Source organism: Typopeltis vanoorti, chromosome 18, assembly GCF_054136105.1.
Source record: "Typopeltis vanoorti isolate ZY-2024b chromosome 18, IOZ_Tvanoo_1.0, whole genome shotgun sequence".
NCBI classification, from domain to species: Eukaryota; Metazoa; Arthropoda; class Arachnida; order Uropygi; family Thelyphonidae; genus Typopeltis; species Typopeltis vanoorti.
The window spans coordinates 55506498-55530114 of NC_143566.1; the positions used below are offsets into that span (position 1 = coordinate 55506498).

The window sequence follows — 23617 nt, forward strand, 5'->3', positions numbered from 1 at the left end:
GACTTGCGAAATAATTACCCTGTAAGACGTCAGTTTTTAAAAAATAAATAAATAAAATTCAAATACAGAAATAACAGCACCAAAATAAATAAAGCTTACTGCTATTATGCCTCCTTTCTTTTATTAAATTTTAAAAAAAATATTCGCATAATAAGCAGTAAACAAATAATTTTATTTATAATACATTTATGATAAATTCATTATTATAAAAGGTTATTTTCAAATTTTATATTGTCACCATAGACGGACTTCAGTATCCTGGTAAACAAACAGTAATAATAATTATAACACTTATAACAATATTTCTTAATCTTAATATAAAATAGATGAACATCACTAAACTCATAAGTTAGCATTATTCTAATACTGTAGGTATTTCATTTCTTTCACTGATATCAACTTTATTTTAATTTCGATGATCTTGTACTTAATTATTATTATTATTTGACACCTCCAGGGAGTCCCAGGACTCACCGAGGGAGGGCACCTGCTCTACAACTCCGTCTTCAGCATTCAATCACCAACTGACCGCAACTACACCAACACCATCAACCGCCGATCACCACACTGGTATTTCCACACAAAATCACAAACATCCATGCCCACGGTGGGATTCGAGCCCGCGGCCTTTTGGCTCAAGAGCGGATACCCTATCCACTCGGCCAACCAGCCGGCTCTCATTTAATAATAAACACTTAGTATAATTCTGAAATCTAAATGATTATTTGTATTCGGGCACAGATCCTATTTCCCATATGAAAAAAGGACAGTGCTTCGGGTCCTCAATACTTTCATTTTTAAAACATGAAACCTAGTTTTAGAAAATATGTATACTAATATTTTTTTTTAAATTTTACACAAAACAAAAAAATTCCACGCATTTGGAAATTTGGTGCTATTTATAAACAATTGAAGATATTCTGTACATGACACTTCTAATGCAACATACTGTAAGCTTCATTTAGCCGCAGAATTCAGACTAAAAATCCGTCTATTATCTGCAAAGATACATCGTATCACCTAACAATCAGTGGACGGAATTCTAGTAATAAATTTCGAAAGTGGACAACCCTCATGGCGCGTGTTATCTATTTTCCAAGTTAACAAAAAATATCCCATTACATTAACTTAATAAACTCATTTCGAATTGTATGTCAAATAAAAGGAGTTCTAAAACTATTGAGCTCTATATTTGTAACCCGAAGTTTAAATGTTAAACGTTTCCTTAACAACTAATCGCAATTATGTTTCCCAAGCTTATAATTTATTCGTATGGGATTCCCCACCCCGTTCCGCAGGACTGGTTGAGCCCTCCTGATGAGTGATTAAGTATGTATTTTATGACTATAGATCCGTGTGTGTTCACGGGCCAGTTTGCCTGTTCTGAGAGACGAAATACTCGAGTTCCCGATTAAAAATCCCTCTACCTTCGTATGAAACCGGCTAACTCACCTTTAGCTGAAAGAGAGCAGATAAAGTTTCCTCACGTCATTGACGAGAATCGAACCCAGGTCTTTCCGACCTGGGTTTCGTCTATACCCTGGGTCGGCAACCTTTTGAGTCGGAAGAGTCAAAAATTATAATTTACAAAATTTCAAAGTTTTTAAAGAGCCACAAGATGTTATTGTCTTCAAGGCATTTTTGCACGGCATTCGCTATATCTTCCCTCTAGTTTGTCCCGAGAGCGGTAGCAATCCTAGAAGTTCTTCTTTTGGACCTTGGGAAGACATATACCTGACAAAAAGGGCAACTTGTGCCGTGTCTTTTATGTCGGAAGACTCATCTATAGCAAGTGATAAGGCAGAAGAAGGTTGAATATCTTCCACCTGCAAATATGTTACATTTGAAGATATTTTAGCTATTCTATCTTGTACTGTTTTAGCGGATACGAGAAGCTGGGCATAATGAAATATAATTTATCAAAAAACATTTTACAACGATATTTCCCAATTAAAAATACCTACCTAAATAAAATAAATAATCCTCTAATAATTTAATTATTAAAATAAATAATTTAGACACGAAACACTGTTTGTCTCACTCTCTCACGTACTGATTGACTATAAGTACATAGTTTCGTCGCATCTGTGGTCGCCTCCCGTGTGCGGTGATCGCCGACTGGCACGAACGGACTTGTCAGAACGTGTTTATCACGGCGCAGTCTGCACATTTTAGTTTTTTTTTTTAATTTTGGCAAATATTAGATACTTAGTTTACGAGTAAAGATGTTATGCCCAGCTATGCCGAAATCAATGAAAATTGCCAAACATATAAACTTCCGAGAGCTTCCGACGGACTGACGACAGTGACGATGCTTGTCACGGGGGAGGGGTGAGGTGAAAAGCGAGTACAAGTGGCTGAGAGATAGAATCTGTGCCTAATCCTCGTTAATCGATTCAGAACGATTTTTAAATTTTTTTTTTTTTTTGATAAAATAAATAATATTTGCGTATGGAACTAAAGAGCGGCAGCTTCACATCCAAAGAGCCGCATGTGGCTCGCGAGCCGCAGGTTGCCGACCCCTGGTCTATACCGACTGAGCTACGGCGGCTCTGAGCTTTTATAATAAGGTGCAGCGATGTCCTGAGAAAAATCCAATTTCTCGAGAAAAAAAAAAAAATTAAAGGCAAAACAAATCTGGGATCACGATCAATCTAAAGAATGAAAAATAATTAAAATTATAAAATTGATATAAAATCAACTTACTGTTTCTTTGATTCTTCTTCGGCTAAAAATAAAATAAAAAGCTTAATTATTGCAAAGTAACAGCCATATTACATTAACAGCACACATGAATCCTAAATTAATTTAAAATACTAAAACATAAAGCTAGAACTAAAATATAAAATTTGGAGAGTGACCAGATGGCATCAATGCCAGAAGAATATTAAAAATGAGAATTCAAGAATGCGTAAGCAGAGGTAATCTATGGCCATTTAGAATGGGATCAAAAGGATTAGTTAAAATATATGGTCGATGCTAAGATGGCAGGAAAAAGAACCAGTGGAAGACCAAGATCTAGATGAACTGATGCAATCATTGTCCTAGAAGGCAGGCAAAGATGATCTGACACTATTTGAGTGCTTGACAAGAGACAGACTAATTCGGCGAAAAATTGTTGACAGGTGTTAGTAAACTTAACAATCAATAAATTAAAACCTTAAACTTAGTAATCATGTAAACTTAATCTGTCTCATAGATTACGTTTACATTATGTAGTATTACTCTCACAGTAACCTCTACAAACAAACACCCTCGAGGGGGGTGTATTATAAAACCATGAAATAGAGATTATCATGAAATCGATGATGATGATGATAAACATAAGTTAATAAATTGTTTGGAATAACGGTCGAAGCAACTAAAGCAATGAGGTCGATACAACGTATATTAATTCGGTGTGTTCCGGCTGGTTTACCTGTTCGCAGAATTAAATTGCTATCTCCTAACAATCAGTCGATGGAGAAAACATTCTTCCGCATCTGTATGAGACTGTTAATTCATTACTCCGAAGCCATTATAAATGTTTTTCGTGCTGGACAGGAACTGAACCCAGATCTTTCTAACCATTGTCGATGCTTACTCAGCTATGGGGGGCTCTAAGCAATCGACTTTAGGACAGGATATTTTAATGACACAAGCCTACATAGTTTATGGAGTCTGAGAATGTTTAGATAACATTTAGCAATCCAAGTACAGTCAGCACGAAAATGACAATCTTCCCCTAACATGTACAGATTGTTCACAAAATACTATTTTATATATTTCAAAAAATCATAAAAATTTTAAGTCGGGACATAAGTTGTTGGAACATCGCTAGAATGGATCAATCTGAGTATAGTTTCTGCCTGACCACATACATATCACCTTCGGCTTATTTTAGGTATTTAATTTCTAATTATGCATCAATGTTATCAAGGACTGTGTAAATAACCCATATTGCATATTCGATCGAAACTTGGTATCAAGATACGAAGGGTTTCCGAAAAGTAAGGTACGCCTCCTTTTTTTTTTCTTAATAATGGTAAAGGAAATGAAAGGGGAATGAATGGAAAATGAAATGCCAGTAGCATTGACTGCACTGGTTGCTGTGTATGGCAAAAAGGTGATGTCAAAGAAATAGGTGTGTTTTTCGTTGAAAGTTTATTTTTCACTTGGTTAGACTATAATAAATTTAGTTTAATCCTTTATCCAAGTGTGAGCAAAACAAAGTTTGCCCCTGAAAATATCTTCAGGACTGGGGTAAGGTAGTACAACACCGGGAAACTCGTTGCAAAGGTGGACCGAGCTAGCATCACTCCTATCTCAGTATCTCCCATAATGCAAAATACATCTCCGTGCGGATATGTATAATGTAATGCATTAAGGGAAGGCCCACTACCCAGACTAGTTTCGACCTTTATTGAGGTCTCTTCAGTGGGTGCCATTGCTTCTGCCTGGTATTTCCACTTCTGGGCCTGGCTCCCACTGAAGAGATCTCAATAAAAATCGAAACTAGTCTGTGTAGTGGCCCTTCCCTTAATGCATAACATTATACATATCCGCAAGGAGATGTGTTTTGCATTATGGGAGAATACTGAGATAGGAGTGATGTTAGCTTGGTCCACCTTTGCTACGAGTTTCCCGGTGTTGTACTACCTTACCCCAGTCCTGAAGATATTTTCAGGGGCAAACTTTGTTTTGCTCACACTTGGATAAAGGATTAAACTAAATTTATTATAGGTGTGTTTTTCATGCAATAAATTTAAAGCGGGCTGTGTTGACATTGAAGATCGACATCGAGCAAGACAGAAGACAACATGTCGCGCATTAAGGGCATCGTTCTTGAAGACCGGCGAGTGAAACTGCGTGAAATTGCACAAGTGGTAAACTTGAGTAAGTCCACTGTTTAAAATTGTTCACAATGTCCTTGGCTTTTGAAAGGTGTGCTCCCGCTACGTTCCCCGACATTTGTCAGAGGAGCACAAGGCAACACGCATGAGGATGTATCTGGAGGATCTGTTGCAATACAGTGACAAAGGAGAGGATATTCTCGCTCGCCTTGTCGGAGGAGATGCAACGTGGATTCATCACTTTTCCCAGAAGAGCAAACAAGACTCCATAATCTGGAAACATTCACAATCTCCTGTGCGGGAAAAATTCAAAAGTATTCGAAAAGCAATGGCCACAGTGTTTTTGGATCGCCAAGGCGTGCTGTTGGTGGACTTCCCGAAGGGAGGAACAATCAATGCAGCACTTTACTATGCAACGTTGGACAAACTGAAAGTAACATTCGACCCAAACGACCAGGTCTCCTGACAAGCGGCGTGATTTTGGTGCATGACAACGCTACTCCACACACCACTCGTGAGTGGTTTTTGTGATAGTTGGGAAACTCTGCCACATCCCCAGCACTCTCAAGAAACACCTTTCTGGAAGAATTTCACTACGGATGAGGAAATTCATCAGGCGGTACGATTCTGGTTACTGAGTGTGGGCACGGATTTTTGCAGTGCTGATATTAATAAACTGATCTATCGTTGGGACAAGTGTATCAATAAATTTGAAACTTTTGTGTAGAAGTAGTGAATTTTCATTTATTTCTTGGTATATAACTTCAGCTTCCTATTATTAAACATTCCTCGAGGAAAAAAAAAAAAAAACGCGTAACCTGACTTTTCGAAAACTCCCTCATAAAAATTAAGCAAACGTACAAAGTCTATCTCACAACCAATTCAGGAAAATTCTTGTTTACATCAGTAGCAACAAAAAAAAAAAAAAAAAAGCACGGGACTTCATGTCACGTAAGTTAGCTCACAGTGAACCAAGGAGTCATGAAAATGCTATTTTTCGATGACCAACTGGCAAGTTTAATAAAAATAGAAAACGCATTTCCTATCCACAACTTACGTCTACTATGAAGCCAGTGGATCACAAGCGGAGTCTATATTTTCACTACCAGAATCCCAAAACTAAGCGAATTTAATCATTTGGCGAGAGATTCAGCTCTACCAAAAGATGCTTCACAGATCATGGAATTGAGACTCAAAGTTAAGAAGTCGTGACAACAAACTTATAGCATTGTCTTCACAGGATTGTTCGCAAGTGTAAAGTAGCAATATTTGTACTTTTTAATGTGACATCTACTCACAAAAGTTTTTTTTTTTTTTTTGTAAACTTATGGTACACTGGGTGGGCTAAGGTAATTTTTTTCCTATTTTTATTAATCTTATGTAGTTTTTTGTATTTTATTTATTTATTTATTTTTACATAGTCCGGAAACCCTGCTCTAGATACCAAACATGGAATTTATTTCAAGCCAATTCAGATCTTCAATGTATTAGAAGAAAGGTAGTCTCACACCAGGAAGAGATTCGAATCCGCAGCCTGTTGGTTGGTGCCATGAGAGCGGATTGGCTAATTACTCGCACATCCATCCAGGCGGCCAAAGAGAATGAGCAACCTCCATTGGCTTACATCATATTAGACGATGAAAGTTGCTCATTCCCCGACTCATCGAAAGAAGAAGCGCAAGATTTTTTTACGTCTCTTTTAACTACAAAATTCACTTAACTTAAAAAATCTTGAATTTTTTTGATAAAGTGAAATACAGCGAACATAAATAGTTACTTTGGAAATGCTATCTGCATGCTTCTGAGGCATCAATCATACTCGTATTAGTGACATGACGGCATATCCTGCAAGCAGCACTGGATAAAAAAAAAATAAAAAAAAGTTTCCGATGAAGAGAAAGTGAGAGAGAGATCTTCATTCCGAAATAAATATCTCAGTAGGAGTTAAGATAAAATATTTCGTCATACCCAAAATTCTAGATTTAAGATCTCCATAGTCATTCTTCTCTCTTCCGAAATATTCTCCCCCCCCCTTTTGAAAACCAGATCAAATCTGTGCCCAGTACATACTGGGCACAGATTTGATCTCCATATACAGTCTGATTGAGCCTTTATACAATGGAATAATTTAACTTCATTTCATTGTATAAAAGCTGAATCAGACTCCAAAATATACACTATATCACCAGGTACATACTAGATCCCACTCTTCATTTCTAAATCTCAAAATCTTACACTTCGCAACACTGAACTTGTAGCCTCACTCTTGTGCCTTTATACACAGTCTAGTCTATTCAAATACTTCCGCAGAGACAAAGCATCTGGTTCACTGTGCACAGCTTATCCCCCGCCCCCCCCACACAATGTTACATCATCTGAATACAAGTATATATTCACATTTAAACCTCTCTTAACATCATTAACATATAAGTCAACCAATAATACCCTTAAACACAGATCCACTGTAGCACACTATTAGTGACTTTCCACTTCAGGATACCTACTTTCCCATATAGACAACTTACTATTAGATAGCAAATGGAAAATTTCATACCCAAAGCATTACTCTAGTCTCAAAGGCCTTTCCAAAATCTAAATAGGCTATTGTATATGTGTAAAATTCGATGTAGCTTAAAAATACCAAAGCGCTGTACATCGATTTTTACATAGGTAAAGTCTCATGACAACTGTTAAATATTAATGTAGTTAACCCTAGAAGTGACTGTATTTACTGTTTTAACGTCGAAAACGAAAGTTCCAATGCTTTGCCATTGGAACTTTGTATATAGCTATGTGTAAGAGCACAAGAAAATTGTTTGCAGTTATGTGTATGAGAAAGTTGTTTGCGAGTTCTGGGCATGAATACCTTCAAAGCTAGTTTTAGAGAAGTTTCCGCTGCCTGGCAAAATAGATCAAAAGAGTGCACGGAGGAGAACAAAGAGTAGGTCGAACTTAAAAGAATATGAAAGAGTCATGCCGATTTTCTTCGGGGTTTACAACCCTTAGTGCAAGGTCCGGAGAACGGGAAAATAAAAAGGGGGCTGAGCCGAGCATAAGGGGCTTCCAGTCGTCGGCAGAGGAGAGGCAGTCGGAACCAGAGCAGTAACGGCAGAGAAAAGAGAAGAGGAAGACCCCAATTATTAAGCAGGAGAGTCCAGGCCCAGTTGCCGAGAGAGTTAGAAGCAGAAGTTCCCGAAGTAGGATCCAGAGGAGAATTTGCCCGTATGCTGAAACCTCTTGCATGTGCTATTCGAGTACTGCAGATTGGGGTTCAAAAGCCCGCTAATATCTCGACGTGATACTGCTGAAGCAAGACACTCCTGAAGGAAGCCTAAAACTCCAGATGAAAGAAATGCCATAAAAACTTTAGTGCAAGACTCTTGACTGAATGTGCGATACAGAGCCTCTGTAAGTTCCATCCTTTTGTACATTTTCTCTTATAATCTAGGAGGTATGTTATATATGGACTGTTAAGAATTAGTTTAATAGTAATAAGAAGTGTCCATAAGAGAGTCAATTGGCATGTTAGAAGTTGATATCAAATTTGTAAAAATAACTTAGCAGAGAGTTAGTTAACCTCTATGCGAGTAAACTAGAAGCTTAATAAGTTGAATTTGTAAGCAAAGAGTAAATAAGTTTTGGAGTTATAGAGATTATTTAGTATTGAAGTAAAAGGGTTTTTTAATTTTATGCTAAAATTTTTATAAATGGGTAGAGAAAGCAATCTCCCTGTCGTTTGATTCATGTATATTTCATATTAAAGTAAATAAATGTGTTTTAATTATTTGTTAAAAGAGTGCTGCCTGATCCTTTATTTTACAATGCACTGTTTGTAAAAATAATCGGACTTATGAGCGGGGAAACAACTACGTCATTAAAAGCGCAGTTTAATTACTTAAGAACCACGACTGTTTATGTTAACTTTGTTGAAGGAATTTACGCTAGTAAGAGAGATCTGCGGGACGTTTTATTGAGTCTTATGCCGAATATTGATATACTGGATGGCAGAGTCTAACAAATAAATTTTCCAGTGTTCACAGGCTTATGACCAGTAAATACGGAAGGTGTATAAACATAATATGCAGTAGATTAAGTGAGAAAAGTTAAGAGGGGGAAAGCGCGCACTGCTAATTAGTAATAAAGAATAAAGAAAGATATTACAATAACGCAGCAGACAGCATTCGTTGCATATGCACCACTCTTATTTAAAACATTTGTCACTGTTGTAACACTTAAGTAGGTTGCTAAAACATGACATCCTCTTAACAACCATGTTGTGATTCACTCATAGAATCAAATTCTAGTTCCTAATGATCATCAATCTTTCTGATGCTTAAATACAACTTCAACCACAGAAATTTAGAGATCCAATTCGTTGCAAATCTCCAGTTAAACAATAACATCAAAGCTGTCATTAACTCCTTGGAACATTCCCATAAAACACACCATAGTATGTCATTGAGTAATATTGTTTCATTAACATCGACTTTACTTAATTCCTCATATACCTCCAACTCACTTGCAGCTGATCCTCTTCCACCATTCTGTGTTCACTCTAGCTCGGCTTATTTCATTAAATACTTCAACTATATCATTGTAATGATTAAGAGTCTGCCATTTTGATATCATCCTCCCATAATCATTCTCTCTTTCACTGAAAACATATCGAAATATCGAAAGAACCTTCTCAGGATTTTTCATGGCTTGACTGGCAACTGCTGGTTCATTTTGCACTTGTGCTTTCTTTACCAACCGAGTTACTTTCCTGGCCTGCAGCTGCATATAACTACTAATATAACTGATTACTACCTTCCAGCTTATGCTATCTCCATAAAGCATTCTTTCCGATTGCATGCTTGATCCAATTCTCAGTGCTGCTTTGATGGAGGAATGGGGGCAAATTCCACCTGTCTTCTGCACATTGATGAAAAGCCTCCTTCAAAGGATGCAGAATGTGATCAAAGTCGAATACCTGATATTAGAATTCGCCTGCTGGTATCAAATGTAAACTGCTAAAGTGTCCGAACAGTTATTCGTAGATAGGGTATTAGAAATACAGACCATTAATACTAAATTTCATTGAAATTCAATGAAAATGAAAACAACAGAGTAATGTTATGAACCTATAGCCAATAAGGAATAAAGAAATACTAACTGTTCTTCTCAACATGAGTAGTAAAAAATGTTTCACAAATTAGAAATAAAATACTTAGAGTTTTTCAAATTTGTCAAAAATCCTGTTGGTTAAAAAAAAAAAGTAAACTCGGTCATCCACCGTGCTTCCGGCAGCAGCGCTACAAATCTTGCTTTCTATAAAAGTCACTAAAAGTATTTAACAATGAGTTGCGAGGATAAGATTAGAAATACAGGCGGAAAATCTTTCTTATCTTTCAGTAAAATGTCTTTCTGGTGTTGTAAATCATTTGTTGTTTTAGTCACTCCGATGTGCACAGTGTGAAAGAAATCTGGCAAGGTAACTGTCATATGAGTGGGGCGAACTTTAGAGTATACTGGACTTGTTCCAGACTTCACTTTTGATATTTTGGGATAATAGTTAAAACAAGCCGTACAAGGGTAAAGACACAGCTGGAAAAAATATTCCAATGCTCTTTTCTTGCTGAGGTAGTTGAATTATAGGAAAGATAAATTCACGCGAGCATGAAGCAGACTACGAAAAAGCATATAAAGAAAGTCTAATTTAAACAAAACTACTGTAAGTAGAGCATTTTCGAGGCCAGAAAATAAACAGTTGCAGATCTCCAGTAATGCCTAGACGGTGATAAAAACAGTATACTACTGAAAGGTCTTCTAAGATTGCTCTTCCTTCATTCCTATGACCTCAATTGGTATAAAATAAACAAACAACGGCCAATGGCACACGACTAAAATAAACCCTAGAATAAACATCATTATAAACTGACTGCGTCTTACACGCTTTCAATTTATGGTACACATTTCAAATTACGGAAATCTTCTAATCTGCAGGATAAGAATAATCATAATTATAAATTATGCCTTACTCTCAAATAGAGACATGATAACAGAATACTAAAAATACTTTCTTACTGATTCTTACTAGATTATACAAAAACATTTTAAGATTATTCTTATTTTGCATTCTGCTAAAATATACAGTCGGCCTGGTCGGCCGAGTAGTTAACGTATCTGTTTTTCAGCCAAGAGGCTGCGGGCTCGAATTCCGTCATAGGCATTTATAATGTTTGTGATAGGCCTACTAAATCTCTCTGGAAAAGGAATCTGCGACCTTACCACCTCTTCCAGTAGAAGATTTCACGCCAAAAGCCTAATGGGGTGACCATACTGCGTCCAATTATGTCAAATGTGAATAACTGACTGAAATATATAGGTAACGCCTTTGTGAGAGAAATGCCTAATCAGCTTCGTTCATCACAATACAAATTTGATTTAATTTAAAAAGTGACTGTACTTATTTGCATGTCAAAAAAGGAAATCGAAATTACAAATAATTTCAGAGAAAGAGTAAGATTATTCATAGCAATCTACATAAAGAAACGTGGCCAGCCTTGCTTATATCGATGAGTTAAAGGTAGAAAATAAATATGACATAAAATGAGTGACTGAGAATTGTAACAATTAGAAAATACTCGAAAACAAATGGTCGCATTTTACAGTTAAGTGCTAAAACTGAGGCTATAAAAATGCATACCATGAATGCGGTAGTATCTATTTTTTGTTTGCCGGTTGATTTGTTAATAGCAGGCAACAGAGGGAAAGGGGAAAAACATGCCATGTTCATTCGCCCGAAGCTATGTTAGCTGATGTTAGATGAAATGACAGATTTTTTTTTTAATACCCTGAATTATAGCCGTACGTTTTTCGCCGCTTGCTAAAACTACAGCATATAAACAACAAAAAAAAAGTGATCCTACCTCTTCTATATCCAGACGGTTTGCTTACCACCATAGACGATAAACAAATTTCACTCCAGCAGTATAACTCTCTCAGACTTGTATAATCAGAAACATATAGTCTTTGGTAGGGAGGAATAATGATAAAGCACGGTCAATGGGTATGTTTGGAATTAAAGCCCGTAGCAACTAAGAGTATTAGCTAGCGTATTATGCCTCTAAACTGCGTGTGTTCTTCTGACTGGTTTGCCAATTTTGAGGGAGAAAAAACCTTGTCATCTCCACATGGCACTGCCTAATTCATCTGTAGATGAGAAACTTTTACAAAGGTTCTTCGCATCCTAGGCGAGATTAGAACTCAGGTCTTTCCATCCAAAAGGCATTATCCATGTCGACAGAACTATGGAGGTTTACAATGTCAGCAGGGAGTTTGAAATTTTCTGAGAATGAAAAGCAACTGATTACATTCGATGAAAATCTTATCCATGAAACGTAAAACTGGACGCCAGTAAACTATAATGAGGCGATCCTTAAGACAACTTAATAATCAATCTCATTAATCACTATTTAAAACGAAACCTGGGATTATGCGGAAAACATACTAAACGTGCAAGTATATTCCATTCCTGGTGAAATCTGTATATGGATAACCAGCGAAAAACAGCATTCGGAGGGAAACAGAAAGCCTAATTGTTTTGGAATGGAGCTACAGTACACATGCTGGTTGTTCCAAGAGAAGTTCAAGGTTATTGTTATTTTACTTTATGATCTATAAACCTATGCGGTACCAAAGCAGTAAACTTTAGATATTGAACAGAAGTTAGAAAAATGAATTAGTCTTCATAGCATAATCGATGAAATGAATTAATCGCACCGATGAATTAGTCTTTATCGGGCATAGACTTCATCGGTGAATTCTATGCCCTTTGGCTGTGAAGACCTTGCACCTACATAGGATTCAAACCCATGTAGGGCGCGAGGAACCTTCATAATCAATTTTCAGCTAATGGTGGATTAGCTAACTATAAAACATATGAAAGTGACAGACTTACTAGACTATATACTGAAATCATCTAACTAACCCGGTTCTCTATCCCTAGACAAAATGCAATCTATGTAAAACATACAACAGTTTACTTTTCAGACTTCCGTTGTTTCTCCTCGAAAACTAGATAATGCTGTTTCTGAGGAGAAGATAAGATACAAATGAAAATAAGACATCTGTGTAGAAAGTTTAAATTAAGCTGTTAGGATTAACAGCTTAATTTAAACTTTCTACATGAAGGGAACTTCATCCTAACAGCTGTGCATTCTGATCCACTACCAAAGCCATTGACCGTAACTTTTATCCACCAACCTTTGCACTGATGATGATAACCTGTCATTCCAAATATTCAATGGCTTCTTTCATTTTCGACAGAAAGAGGACAGAAGAATTTTGTCCAAACCGGACAAAATTGTAAAAAAATCTCCTAGTCCTCAGAGCTTTCGATTGTGAGGATTATGCTGTGAGCTTTTACTTGTTTTGTGTCGCCTAACTTCCTCAGTTTATAATCTAAGCTGGAAGAAAAATACTCTTATATCCCATTAATATTTATCGTGTAGTTTAGAAATCTAAATAAGACATTTCAACGAACTTGAAACAAATGCCCATTAAGCAAACTCCCCATCTTATTATCCGTTTTCTGCAACTAGTTGCCAGCTTTCTCTCTGGTTGCACATTACATATGATAGTGGAAGGATCCATGTCGTCAAACTTTTGCAAATACAGCAATCCCTCGATTAGTGCGCCTAATGTGTTCTTTAAAAAGGCGCATTAATCGAAAGCGCACTAATCGAATATAATAACCTATGGGAAAATGTATAACTTGTTCCTCAGATTTCTTTTTTGACCCTTAATTTTTTATATATAATATAATAAATTTATATTATAAATTTATAATATAAATTTATTATTCTACTTCTTAACAAAGAATTGAGCTAACGTAGTTTGGCAGACATTTTGTTTCTTTTTTTCATACAACCGACGGTATAGCCCTATTGCTTCTTCTACTCTTCTGCAAATTTTACTGCTTCTCTTCATCAGGGTCGGCCTCCAAGCATTGCTGCTTAAAAACTTCGATTGTACTTTCGAAAATATTTTCAAATTGTTTATGTGAAATCTCTTTTAGTTGACTATCAGTGGCTAAATTTTCTTCATATTCTTCGGGATCTTCCCGCTGTGCATCTAAATTTAGCAGGTCGGAATCACTCAACTCTTCAGAATGAGATTTAATTAACTCTTGGACGTTATCACTGAAGGGGAGAAAGAAATGAAGGATATACGAATTGGTCACCAACACGCGAAATCATGTGCTTTATAGATAAAATTCCCAAACTGTTATACAAGCAAAATAGTTACCACTTTAAAAACTACAATGATCATAAAAGAGAAGTTAATTTTCCGACGTGTAATAATAAACAACTCATCCCAGAAGACGGATTGATTACCCTATTATCGGAATGGATTCTCCTTTTTGTGACATGCTCAGAAGTGTCGAAGGTCTCGAATCTGTGGGCGCACTATAGCAGACGACATAAATTTTGGCAGTAAAAATTTGGAAAATAGTATACATAGTGTATATGGAAGTAGTGTAGTATGCCATTAAAAATAACTTTGTAAAATGTTTTAAATCGGTAACTAAATTATTTCATTCTAGTGAGTGATATTTTAAAATAGTTAGCCATTAGATAGAAACTTTTTAAAATTTGTAACATTTATTTTTAAAATGTATATAGGCGCACTAATCGAATTTGGGTATCAAAAAAAAATGACGCACTAATCGAATTTGGGTATCGAAAAAAAATGACGCACTAATCGAGAGATTATTGTAATAGGAAATTGCATGACAACATTCTTTCGCCTACTGCCTTTCTTCCTTCTGTGCATCAATGACCTTCTCCAGCTAACTGTTTTGTCTTAACAATGCACTTCTTACTCCTCTTTCTCATTTAACTTACCTTGCACTACACAATTCATCAAAATTTCCGGAACATATACTTCTACAATACTAAACGCTGATCCTCCAAACACTCTTTCTTCGGACAAACACTACTTGCAAAAATCAATCTTGCTTCTCAAAAAAAAAAAAAAAAAAAAATCCACTCTTACTTTTTCCAACGAAAAATTTTCTACAATAAAATAGATTTATGTTCTTGTGATAGGACAAAGTTCTACGGGACTGTTTTGGAATAAACATATCGTAAGATTACATGTTTATAGCAAAGCATAATAAACGCATTACCTCTGAATTATGAACTCCATACAACCACTGAATGCCATCTTTACATTTGGGCTCTCTACAAAATCCTCGACTCAGTACTGATTAATCGACTACTCAATACTAATGACCTCAGTATTCAATAATGACCCATCTTACCAATCGTTGCACAATCTTTCACACAGACTGTTTCTGCTCATTCATTTTCGACAGATTCTGCTTCACAGTTAGTGTTCATTAGAGCTAATGGGTAATTATTCAACTCCACTAAATTTGTTAATTTAGAGGAGTGGGAGAATTTCAGCAATCACTCAAGACCTCTTCAGAATCCAACTCCAAATTCAATTCACAGAACAGATATTTCTTCCTCTTCGTTCACTCCCCCTATACAATATATATTTCTTTGAAACGGTCGTCCTCTTACACCTTTCCAAAAAGCATATAATCCGCGGTTTTTCTTCTTTCTCCTAAAATTTTCTATTCATCCACTGTTAATTTACGACAGGCTGAACAACTGTTAGTGTGCGAGATTACCATATAAACAGTAAAGATATGTCATTAATTACTATCAGCTTTGAGAAAAAAAACACTGGTGTCCAAAAGCTAAGGACGAACTACATTTTTACCTGCATATGAAAACATTTTCATGACTACAGCTAAATATGGACATAAATTTATTGCCAGCATACTAATAAATTATATTATACAAAAATGCACGTTAATTCCTTAACTGTGTACAAATTAAATTGTAATACCTTTTTGGCAAAAGTTACAAAATTGCTAAGGACGTAATTAAGGAATTAATGTACAGTGCTTACAAAAAACTATGCGGAGAGACATTTCAGTATGGAATATATCCACCCCGAACTGCGATGAAGTTCTCACAACGACGTATCATGCTAAGCACCAAGTCATTCAGGAGTTCTTGAGGCAGACTAGTCCATTCCTCCTCCTGAGCAAAGATAAGGCCTTGTTTTCTTGAGAGGAATTTCGAGCAGCAACGCACCTTCCTATTGCATCCCAAATGTGTTCAATGAGGTGCTGAGATCTGGATAACTTACTGGCCAATCGATTATATTAATGACCTCGGTCTCCAAAAGTATCTCCACTTTTCGTGTACGATGTGGTGCGGCACTGCCATCCATAAAAATGAATTCTTCACCTATAGCACCACGGAACAATCGAACATAATGTTGAAGAGCTTCGTTGCAATATCGTTCGCTAGTCATAGTCCCTTTTTCCGGCACTTATACCTCGGTGCGTCCATTAGGCATAATGCTTCTCCACACCATGACCACAGCACCGCTGTATCTATCCCTTTCAAGAGCATTCTTGCAATGGTGAGCAGTACCATTCACGCCAAATCAAGTGTCATCTAGAATCGGGGGAAAGACTAAAACGACTCTCATCTGTAAAGAGTACATTAGCCCATTGATGTTTTGTCCAGTTTTTATGACTGCAACACCACTGAAAATGTGCTCTACGATGAACTGTGGATAAAGGGATGCAGACTACAGGCCTTCAGGTGTATAATCCTGCTTGTCGCAAACATTTTGCAACATTCTGTCGAGATATTCGCGTACCTGTGCTTTGACTTGCAAGCTGACCTGCAGTGGTGCGTCGATTACGTTTTGCTGTAATGACCAAAAAAAAAAAAAATCTGTCTTCATGCTCCATGGTAGAGAGAGAGAGAGAGAGAGAGATACCTCTTACCAAATGTCTGGAACACATTACATTGGTATGAAATGCTGCCCAAAGCCTGGATACAACACTATGTCAGATTCCAACCTCTCTGGCAATATCAGTAAATTTGCGGCCTTTCTTCAAGCTTTCCAACAATATTCTCCGCGTGGAATCATCTAGAATCTAAATGATGTCTTCGAGACATTACAAGACATCCACGCTTGCAGCTTGTATTTGAAGGCAGTCTCTGCCTTCAAATACAATTCGCTTAGCGCAGCCTTTTATCTTGTTGAGTGCTACCATATGACCCCTTTGCACGCGATTAGAAAATGTGAATATACCAGTTTTCTACTCGAAATTGTCAATTATACAAATCGCCGCATGCTGATTCGCCAGAATTTGCAGTTATAATCGTCAGAAATAGTAAATTTAGTTTAATCTATTATCCAAGTGTGAGCAAACAAAGTTTGCGCCTGAAAGTATCTTCAGGACTGGGGTAAGGTGGTACAACACCAGGAAACTCCTTGCAAAGGTGGAGCAAGTTTACATCACTCCTATCTCAGTATCTGATACTTTCAGGCGCAAGCTTTGTTTGCTCACACTTGGATAAAGGATTAAACTACATTTTTATTATAGTCTAACCAAGTGAAAAATAAACTTTCAACGTCAGAAATGGTGTTCGTCCTTAGGTTTTGGACACCAGTGTACTTTGTGGATTTTTCCAATCAAGTCAGACAGAGGTAGCAGGTTCATGATTAACATATAATAAACTAGCATGCAGTAGGTTCATAATACACTTCTTAACACGAGTGTTTAAAATACTTTGTATCTATGTTAAAATACTTTGTATTGTACTATACTCCTGTGCCAACACCGCAGTCTCTGATGACACTGGGTATGGGAAGCCAATGTTCCCATTTTCCTTTTCTTCAAATTACAAACCAGTGAGTTAGTCACTAAAGCCAACGACATTGTTTTTAGGACAGGTGGAATTGCTTGCGTTCTTCCCTTTTTTTCCATTCTCCATAACGCAAAGCATCGCAATAGGAAAAACTGAAGACAAGTTCTGGATCAAGTGCTATTTTATCATAATTTTGGCTATAGAAGACGAATAACTGTCCGACATATTCCATCAATCTTTATTTAAGTAAGTTATTCAGAATTTTACAAATATTTTGCATCATTCATATTACCTTTAACTGCAAAAATTGGATCTAGTCCAACCTAATAAAAACTATAACAGAACATCCAAATACCCTTGACAGCTGGCACTAAACAAGTAAACTTGAAGCGTTCCATTTGTTGCTTGCCAACATTGCATCTTACTAGAATGCATAGTGGGATAATTCTACGTCTCAAAAATTAATTCCCAAGTTTTATGCTTTTCAACTTATTCGATCTCTTTCAGCGTTATAAAAGAGACATAAATTTCTTGTGATAAACAGGTTTTAAACATTACGGCGTGTGTCTAGTTAATTTTTCTGATCCAGCTGAATGCACAAGGAACATCAAGTGGATGAACCAATAAGTAAACCCAAATAATTTGTAAACAAGGGGTGGGCGAATGACATTTGTCTCAGCCGTAATTGAAGGTTAACAATTTAAAAAAATATACATAAGGTGCTGTCTAAGGTGAAAATTAATTTAAAATAATCAATAAGTATTCAAAGAAAATTTGCAGAATTATTTTTGAATTAGTATCTTAAGGCAGCTCTGATTTGTAGGATGAAAAAGGACTTCCTAGGACTTGTGTAACTAGGAATTCCATGAACATACAAACTAAGAGATGCAACCAACCGGGTTTTTCTATATTAGTTAAATTTAATAAATGTTGTTACACGAAACACAACATATATATATATATATATATATATAAATAAAATATTAATGTAAGCAATAATAATGAAGTGCACAGCTAGCTTAATATAGTGGGAGTAACAAATAAAAAGTCTCTTGTTCATATATTCATATTTATAAATGATATCTGGAGAGGTCTGAATGGTGATGTGCAGTTGTTTGCAGATGATGCAAAGTTGGGCAGAGCTATCAGGAGTAGTGTGGATGCTGTAGCTTTGCAAGAGGACTTGAATACACTGTCTGAATGGGTAAATAAGTGGGGATGTCAATTCAATGTCTCAAAGTGTAAGGTTTTGAAATTTGGGAAGCAGAGATGGGATGTAAAGTACACAATCGGTGCGAATATCTTGGAAGAGGTAGAGGAAATGAGAGATCTGGGAGTGATTGTAGACAAGGACCTAAAATTTCGGGGACATGTTGCTAAAATAGTGAAGACAACACAGCGGATAATGGGAATGATGCGGAGGACATTGACTTGTAGGAGTAAGGATGTTATGGTTCCTTTGTATAAGGCTTTGATCAGGCCACATATGGATTACTGTGCACAGATCTGGTCACCTGGTTTTCAAAAAGATGAAATTGCGTTGGAAAAAGTTCAGAGGCGATTGACTAAGGTGGTTTCTGGTCTCTGGAATGTAGAGTATGAAGACAGATTGACAAAATGCAATTTGCAGAAATTGGTGGATAGAAGGAGGAGGGGGGATATGATTGAGACATATAAGCTGTTGAGTGGTTATTACCAGATTAACGTCGGGGAGGTTTTGCACAGAATGGGTGAGGATAGCAGGAGAACAAGAGGTCATTCCTGGAAGCTGTATAAGGAGGGTGTGAGCAGGGGAGTGAGGAGCAGGTTTTTTGCATGGAGAGTGGTGAGTGATTGGAATGCTTTGCTCGAGAGTGTGGTGTGTGCAGAGACAGTGAATATATTTAAGGCACAGTATGATAAACTTTGTGTATAACAGTGGACCTCCCACGATGAGTCTTTGACTCCATGGAGGTTTTTGTAATAATAATAATAATAATAAATTTTTGATTCGCTGATGAAGGCGCATCAATTTAAATTTAAATTGCTATTTAAATCAAATTTATATAGATATATTTTATAACATTTTGACAGCTGGAAATACTAAAATCTTATCGCATCTTCTTATCCTTTCTTTCATAGCATACGTAAAATTTTTATTTCGATTCTGGATGGAACAAAGCAGATTACCTGAGAATGAAATAACGATGGTCGTTTAAAAATAAACAGAATTTTTTCCAGTTCAATTTATGCCGAGGTTGAAGGAGGAATGGCATGATGCCAGTGCGGTCAGGGTCGCAGAAGGCAGCAAAACTAAGTAATCTGAAACGAAACCGTTATTGTTCAAGTCCTTTTAAGTGATCTGATCGGTGGCGATAATGTAACAGCTTTATTCCTACGGAAGTTCTTTAAACTAGTAAAAAAAGTCAAAGGACGATTTTTGCTTCCGCATTCTTTGGTATCGATTACACTCTTTCCCCTGAAGGCATGTGACAGAACGACAAGTTTAGTCTCTTCTGCTTTTTCCGCACCATGCCATCCATGTGTTTTAAAATATGACGCCAACAGTTTCTGCAAGGCTTCATTGTACATTACGGGATATATTCGTTATGACTTTATTTCAAAATTCTAGGAATTTGTTTTAAACACATCAAATTTTATAAATACTTTATTTTAAATGAGGCCTGTAATACAGGCCTCATTGATGAGTAATACAGGCCAAAATGATGAGTGATTTGATATTCTGTTTTCCGAATATAAGCCTTCTCATATAATGTTTTAATTATGCGACAAAATGAAAGATAAAAAAGTATGAAGTTATTCATGACACAAATAATTAATAATAAGTAGAACAGCCTGTAATGATAATAAATATGTAAAACCTATCTAAAAGTTGTATATTAGTGGTGTACGCAGTGGATTAGTTGGTCCAGACTCAATTTTTAAGGGAATAACCTACCATTTCATCCAAAATGAAGGATGCACTGACTTATTAGTGCATACGGAGAATTTTATCACAACATTGAGTTTTTACTACTTGAAGAATATTGGCACAAACAATTAAATAAACTATGTTTCCTTAGGAAAATCTTGCGTATACGATCTTTTTTATTCGGATAAATAAAAAATCGTTATTAGTTGTCTTTCCATAAAAATATTTATGCTAATCACTCTCGTTCGTTTACTATACAGTTTTTTTAGATATGCATTTCATCTCAATTTCAGTTAATTTTATGTTTACGCTATTTCTGCAACTAAACAAAAATTTTCTCGAAATATTTCGAATTGTTTATTGTGAATTTTTGTTTAGTTGCAGAAATAGCGTAAACATAAAATTAATATAAGCAATTCGAAATATTTCGAATTACTTATGTTAATTAATTAATTAACTAACATGCTTTAATTAATTATTTAAAAATACATAATTAATTAAAGATGGAATATTTTAAAAGAAAAAAAAACACAATTACGTAAAGAACTAAGAAAAAATGCCTACCACAAGCGAGGAACAGAACTACCTGTTCTTAAAATATATTTCTATTATACTTCCTGTTTCTAGCTAAAACGCCATTTCATTAGGCAATGAAAAGACATGGCAGTGGCCACTATTCTATATTCAAAGAATATATTAACCAGCCAAACAATAGGAACTTTTGAAGCTAAAAATAAAATCAAATAAATATGCAAAATAAATAAAATAAAAACGCAAAATTTTAATTTTATGTTTTTATTTTATTTCTAACCATAATAAAAAAAAAAAAAAAACATTATGATTCATCGTTCAGGCTTCAGTTTGCTAGGTAAGATTACTGCGATTTAGAATTAATCTTGAAGAGGTGAAGTATATAAGGTGAGTACGTCTGTTAGTTTTATGCAATCACAGACAGAACATGTTATCCTTCTGAAATAGATTACTCCAACATCGATTTTATATAATGTGCACACCTCTCCTTTGAGATAATAACTGGCGACTTATAATAAACTGGTGACCTTATTTAAAATAGAGAGTCAATAGGCTTCATTTCGGCGATGTAAAACATTATTTAAATTAAGAGGATATTAAATCCCACATTGTTTAAAAACCGAATAAGAAACTCAAAGATTCGGAATCAAAGAGTTTCGTGCCGAATATAGTAACTATAAACGTATCGGCGACTACTAGCGTAAGCTAAAGCACGTAGTTCAAGTACGTAGTACAAACTAGGGCAACTCGTTGCAAAGGTGGAGAAAGTTCTGATCGCTATTCTTAGTATTTTCCATGTCCGCACGGTTAGCCTAGTGGCTTTGCGCTTCGCAACCATATGCCTTGGGAAGGAGTGTCCTAGGTTCGATTCCCGTCAACGACGTGAGGAGCATAAGGATCTTCCTCAGCCATAGCCAAGTTAGCCGGTCTTGGGCGTGGACAGCAGGGTTTTTCCCGCCAGTTTATCTGGTGTTTTTCATCCCGCAAGCAGGCAAACCGGTCTGAGGACACACGGATTATCAGGAATACTGACCCAGCTATAGGTCTGATTCGTCAGCCTATGCCGGTTCCGGAGCCCGGATAAAATTTGGGGGGGACTAGATGGTACTGTGAACTCCCGTAAAATGGGGGATCACAGTATCATCACACGAAATTTATTTATTTTAGTATTTTCCATGATGTAAAACCCGTCTCCTAGGAGATGGGTGATGTTATACATTATGGTGGGAGGTCACTACCCAGACCGGTTTCGATCTTTATTGAGATCTCATCAGTGAGTAGCTAGACCAAAGTATAATACTAAGGGTATAGCGAAAAGAACTTATATACTCTGCTATACGAGTTGTCAAAAAGGTGCACCCATAAATTATTTAAAATAAATCTTTGATTCCGATCTTTGAGTTTCTTATTCGGTTTTAAAACAATGTGGGATTTAATATCCCCTTAATTTAAACTGGTGACCTTATATTTCACGAAGTCTCGTAAAACAAAGGCGGGAGTAAACTAAAAATAAAAGTAGCAAGGTAGAAGTAAGTAAGTAAATAAACAGGAAAAAAAAAAATATATATATATATATGGATCCTTCCCGGCGCCCAAACCAATAAGAAGAATTCATCACACACATACACATGAAGAAAAGTGTAGCATTACGTACTTCAGTGGAATTGAAGATCTTTTGAAATATGCAAAAAAAAAAAAGGGGGGGGGGGAAGAAACATCAGAAAGGGCTGAACCTGATGCACGAAACAAAACAGCTAAAAGAATACGATAGTGAGAAACAATATGCAATAATTGTGTCTTTTGACCCTGAAGGAGGTGGAAAAAATCACACACTACATGGTAATGGTGAACTTTCCTTAAACTCAGTCTGTTTTGTATTAGGTCTGATAAAATTTAAATTTTGTATCCTATTATTTTTAATATTTCTTTCTAACTCTGATTCCTGGCACCATATTTTTCACTTCAAATAATATTCCAATTGACCATATTAACAGCTCTAATTTCTTCAGGAAATATATTGTTCTCGTTAATCTTTATATCTGTAATTCAAAAACATAAATGACATTTTTCTTAATTAATTGTGTACGTGGTTTGTTTTGTACAGTTTGTTGAATCAGTTCACTTTACTACCAAATCTTTTAATAAATGAATTTTATTTTGCTTATCGGGATATAGGGAGACAACTAAAATACGATAAATAAATACCTCAAGTGAAGAGAGATATATAAAATCTGCAAGAATTTCCAATTAAAGCAAAAAAAAACTAGAAAAGTAGAGTATAAAAGATAAAATGAGACATTCTGTTAGAATAGTTACGAAGTTTACTTGAATACGCAAAATAAATAAAAATCTAAAGTTATGAATATCTCATAACATTGCTGAAATTTGCGTTTCTTTTCTGACAAAAAAAAAAAAAAGCACAGCAGATTTTACATGATTCTATGGTTATAAAATGAGTGATCTCACACCGTACGATGAAATTCATCTCCCACCTAAAAAAGAAAAATAATAATCATGCCCACGGAAGGAATTGAAACCGCAGCTTGTTTTGAGAGTGAATACACTCACATTAGGATTAGGTATATTACCCGTCTTCCACGCTGCGGAAA

General features: G+C 36.0%; 1 protein-coding gene across 1 annotated transcript in view; it reads right to left on the bottom strand.

Annotated features, from left to right (window-relative positions):
• The window catches only part of LOC150096677 (disorganized muscle protein 1-like), a 310506-nt gene that overhangs the window by 262548 nt on the left and 24341 nt on the right, over positions 1-23617 (bottom strand). The window contains exon 2 of the mRNA XM_090408680.1: positions 2707-2728. Coding sequence (XP_090264806.1) covers positions 2707-2728 — 22 coding nt within the window. The remainder of the gene's footprint in view (positions 1-2706; positions 2729-23617) is intronic.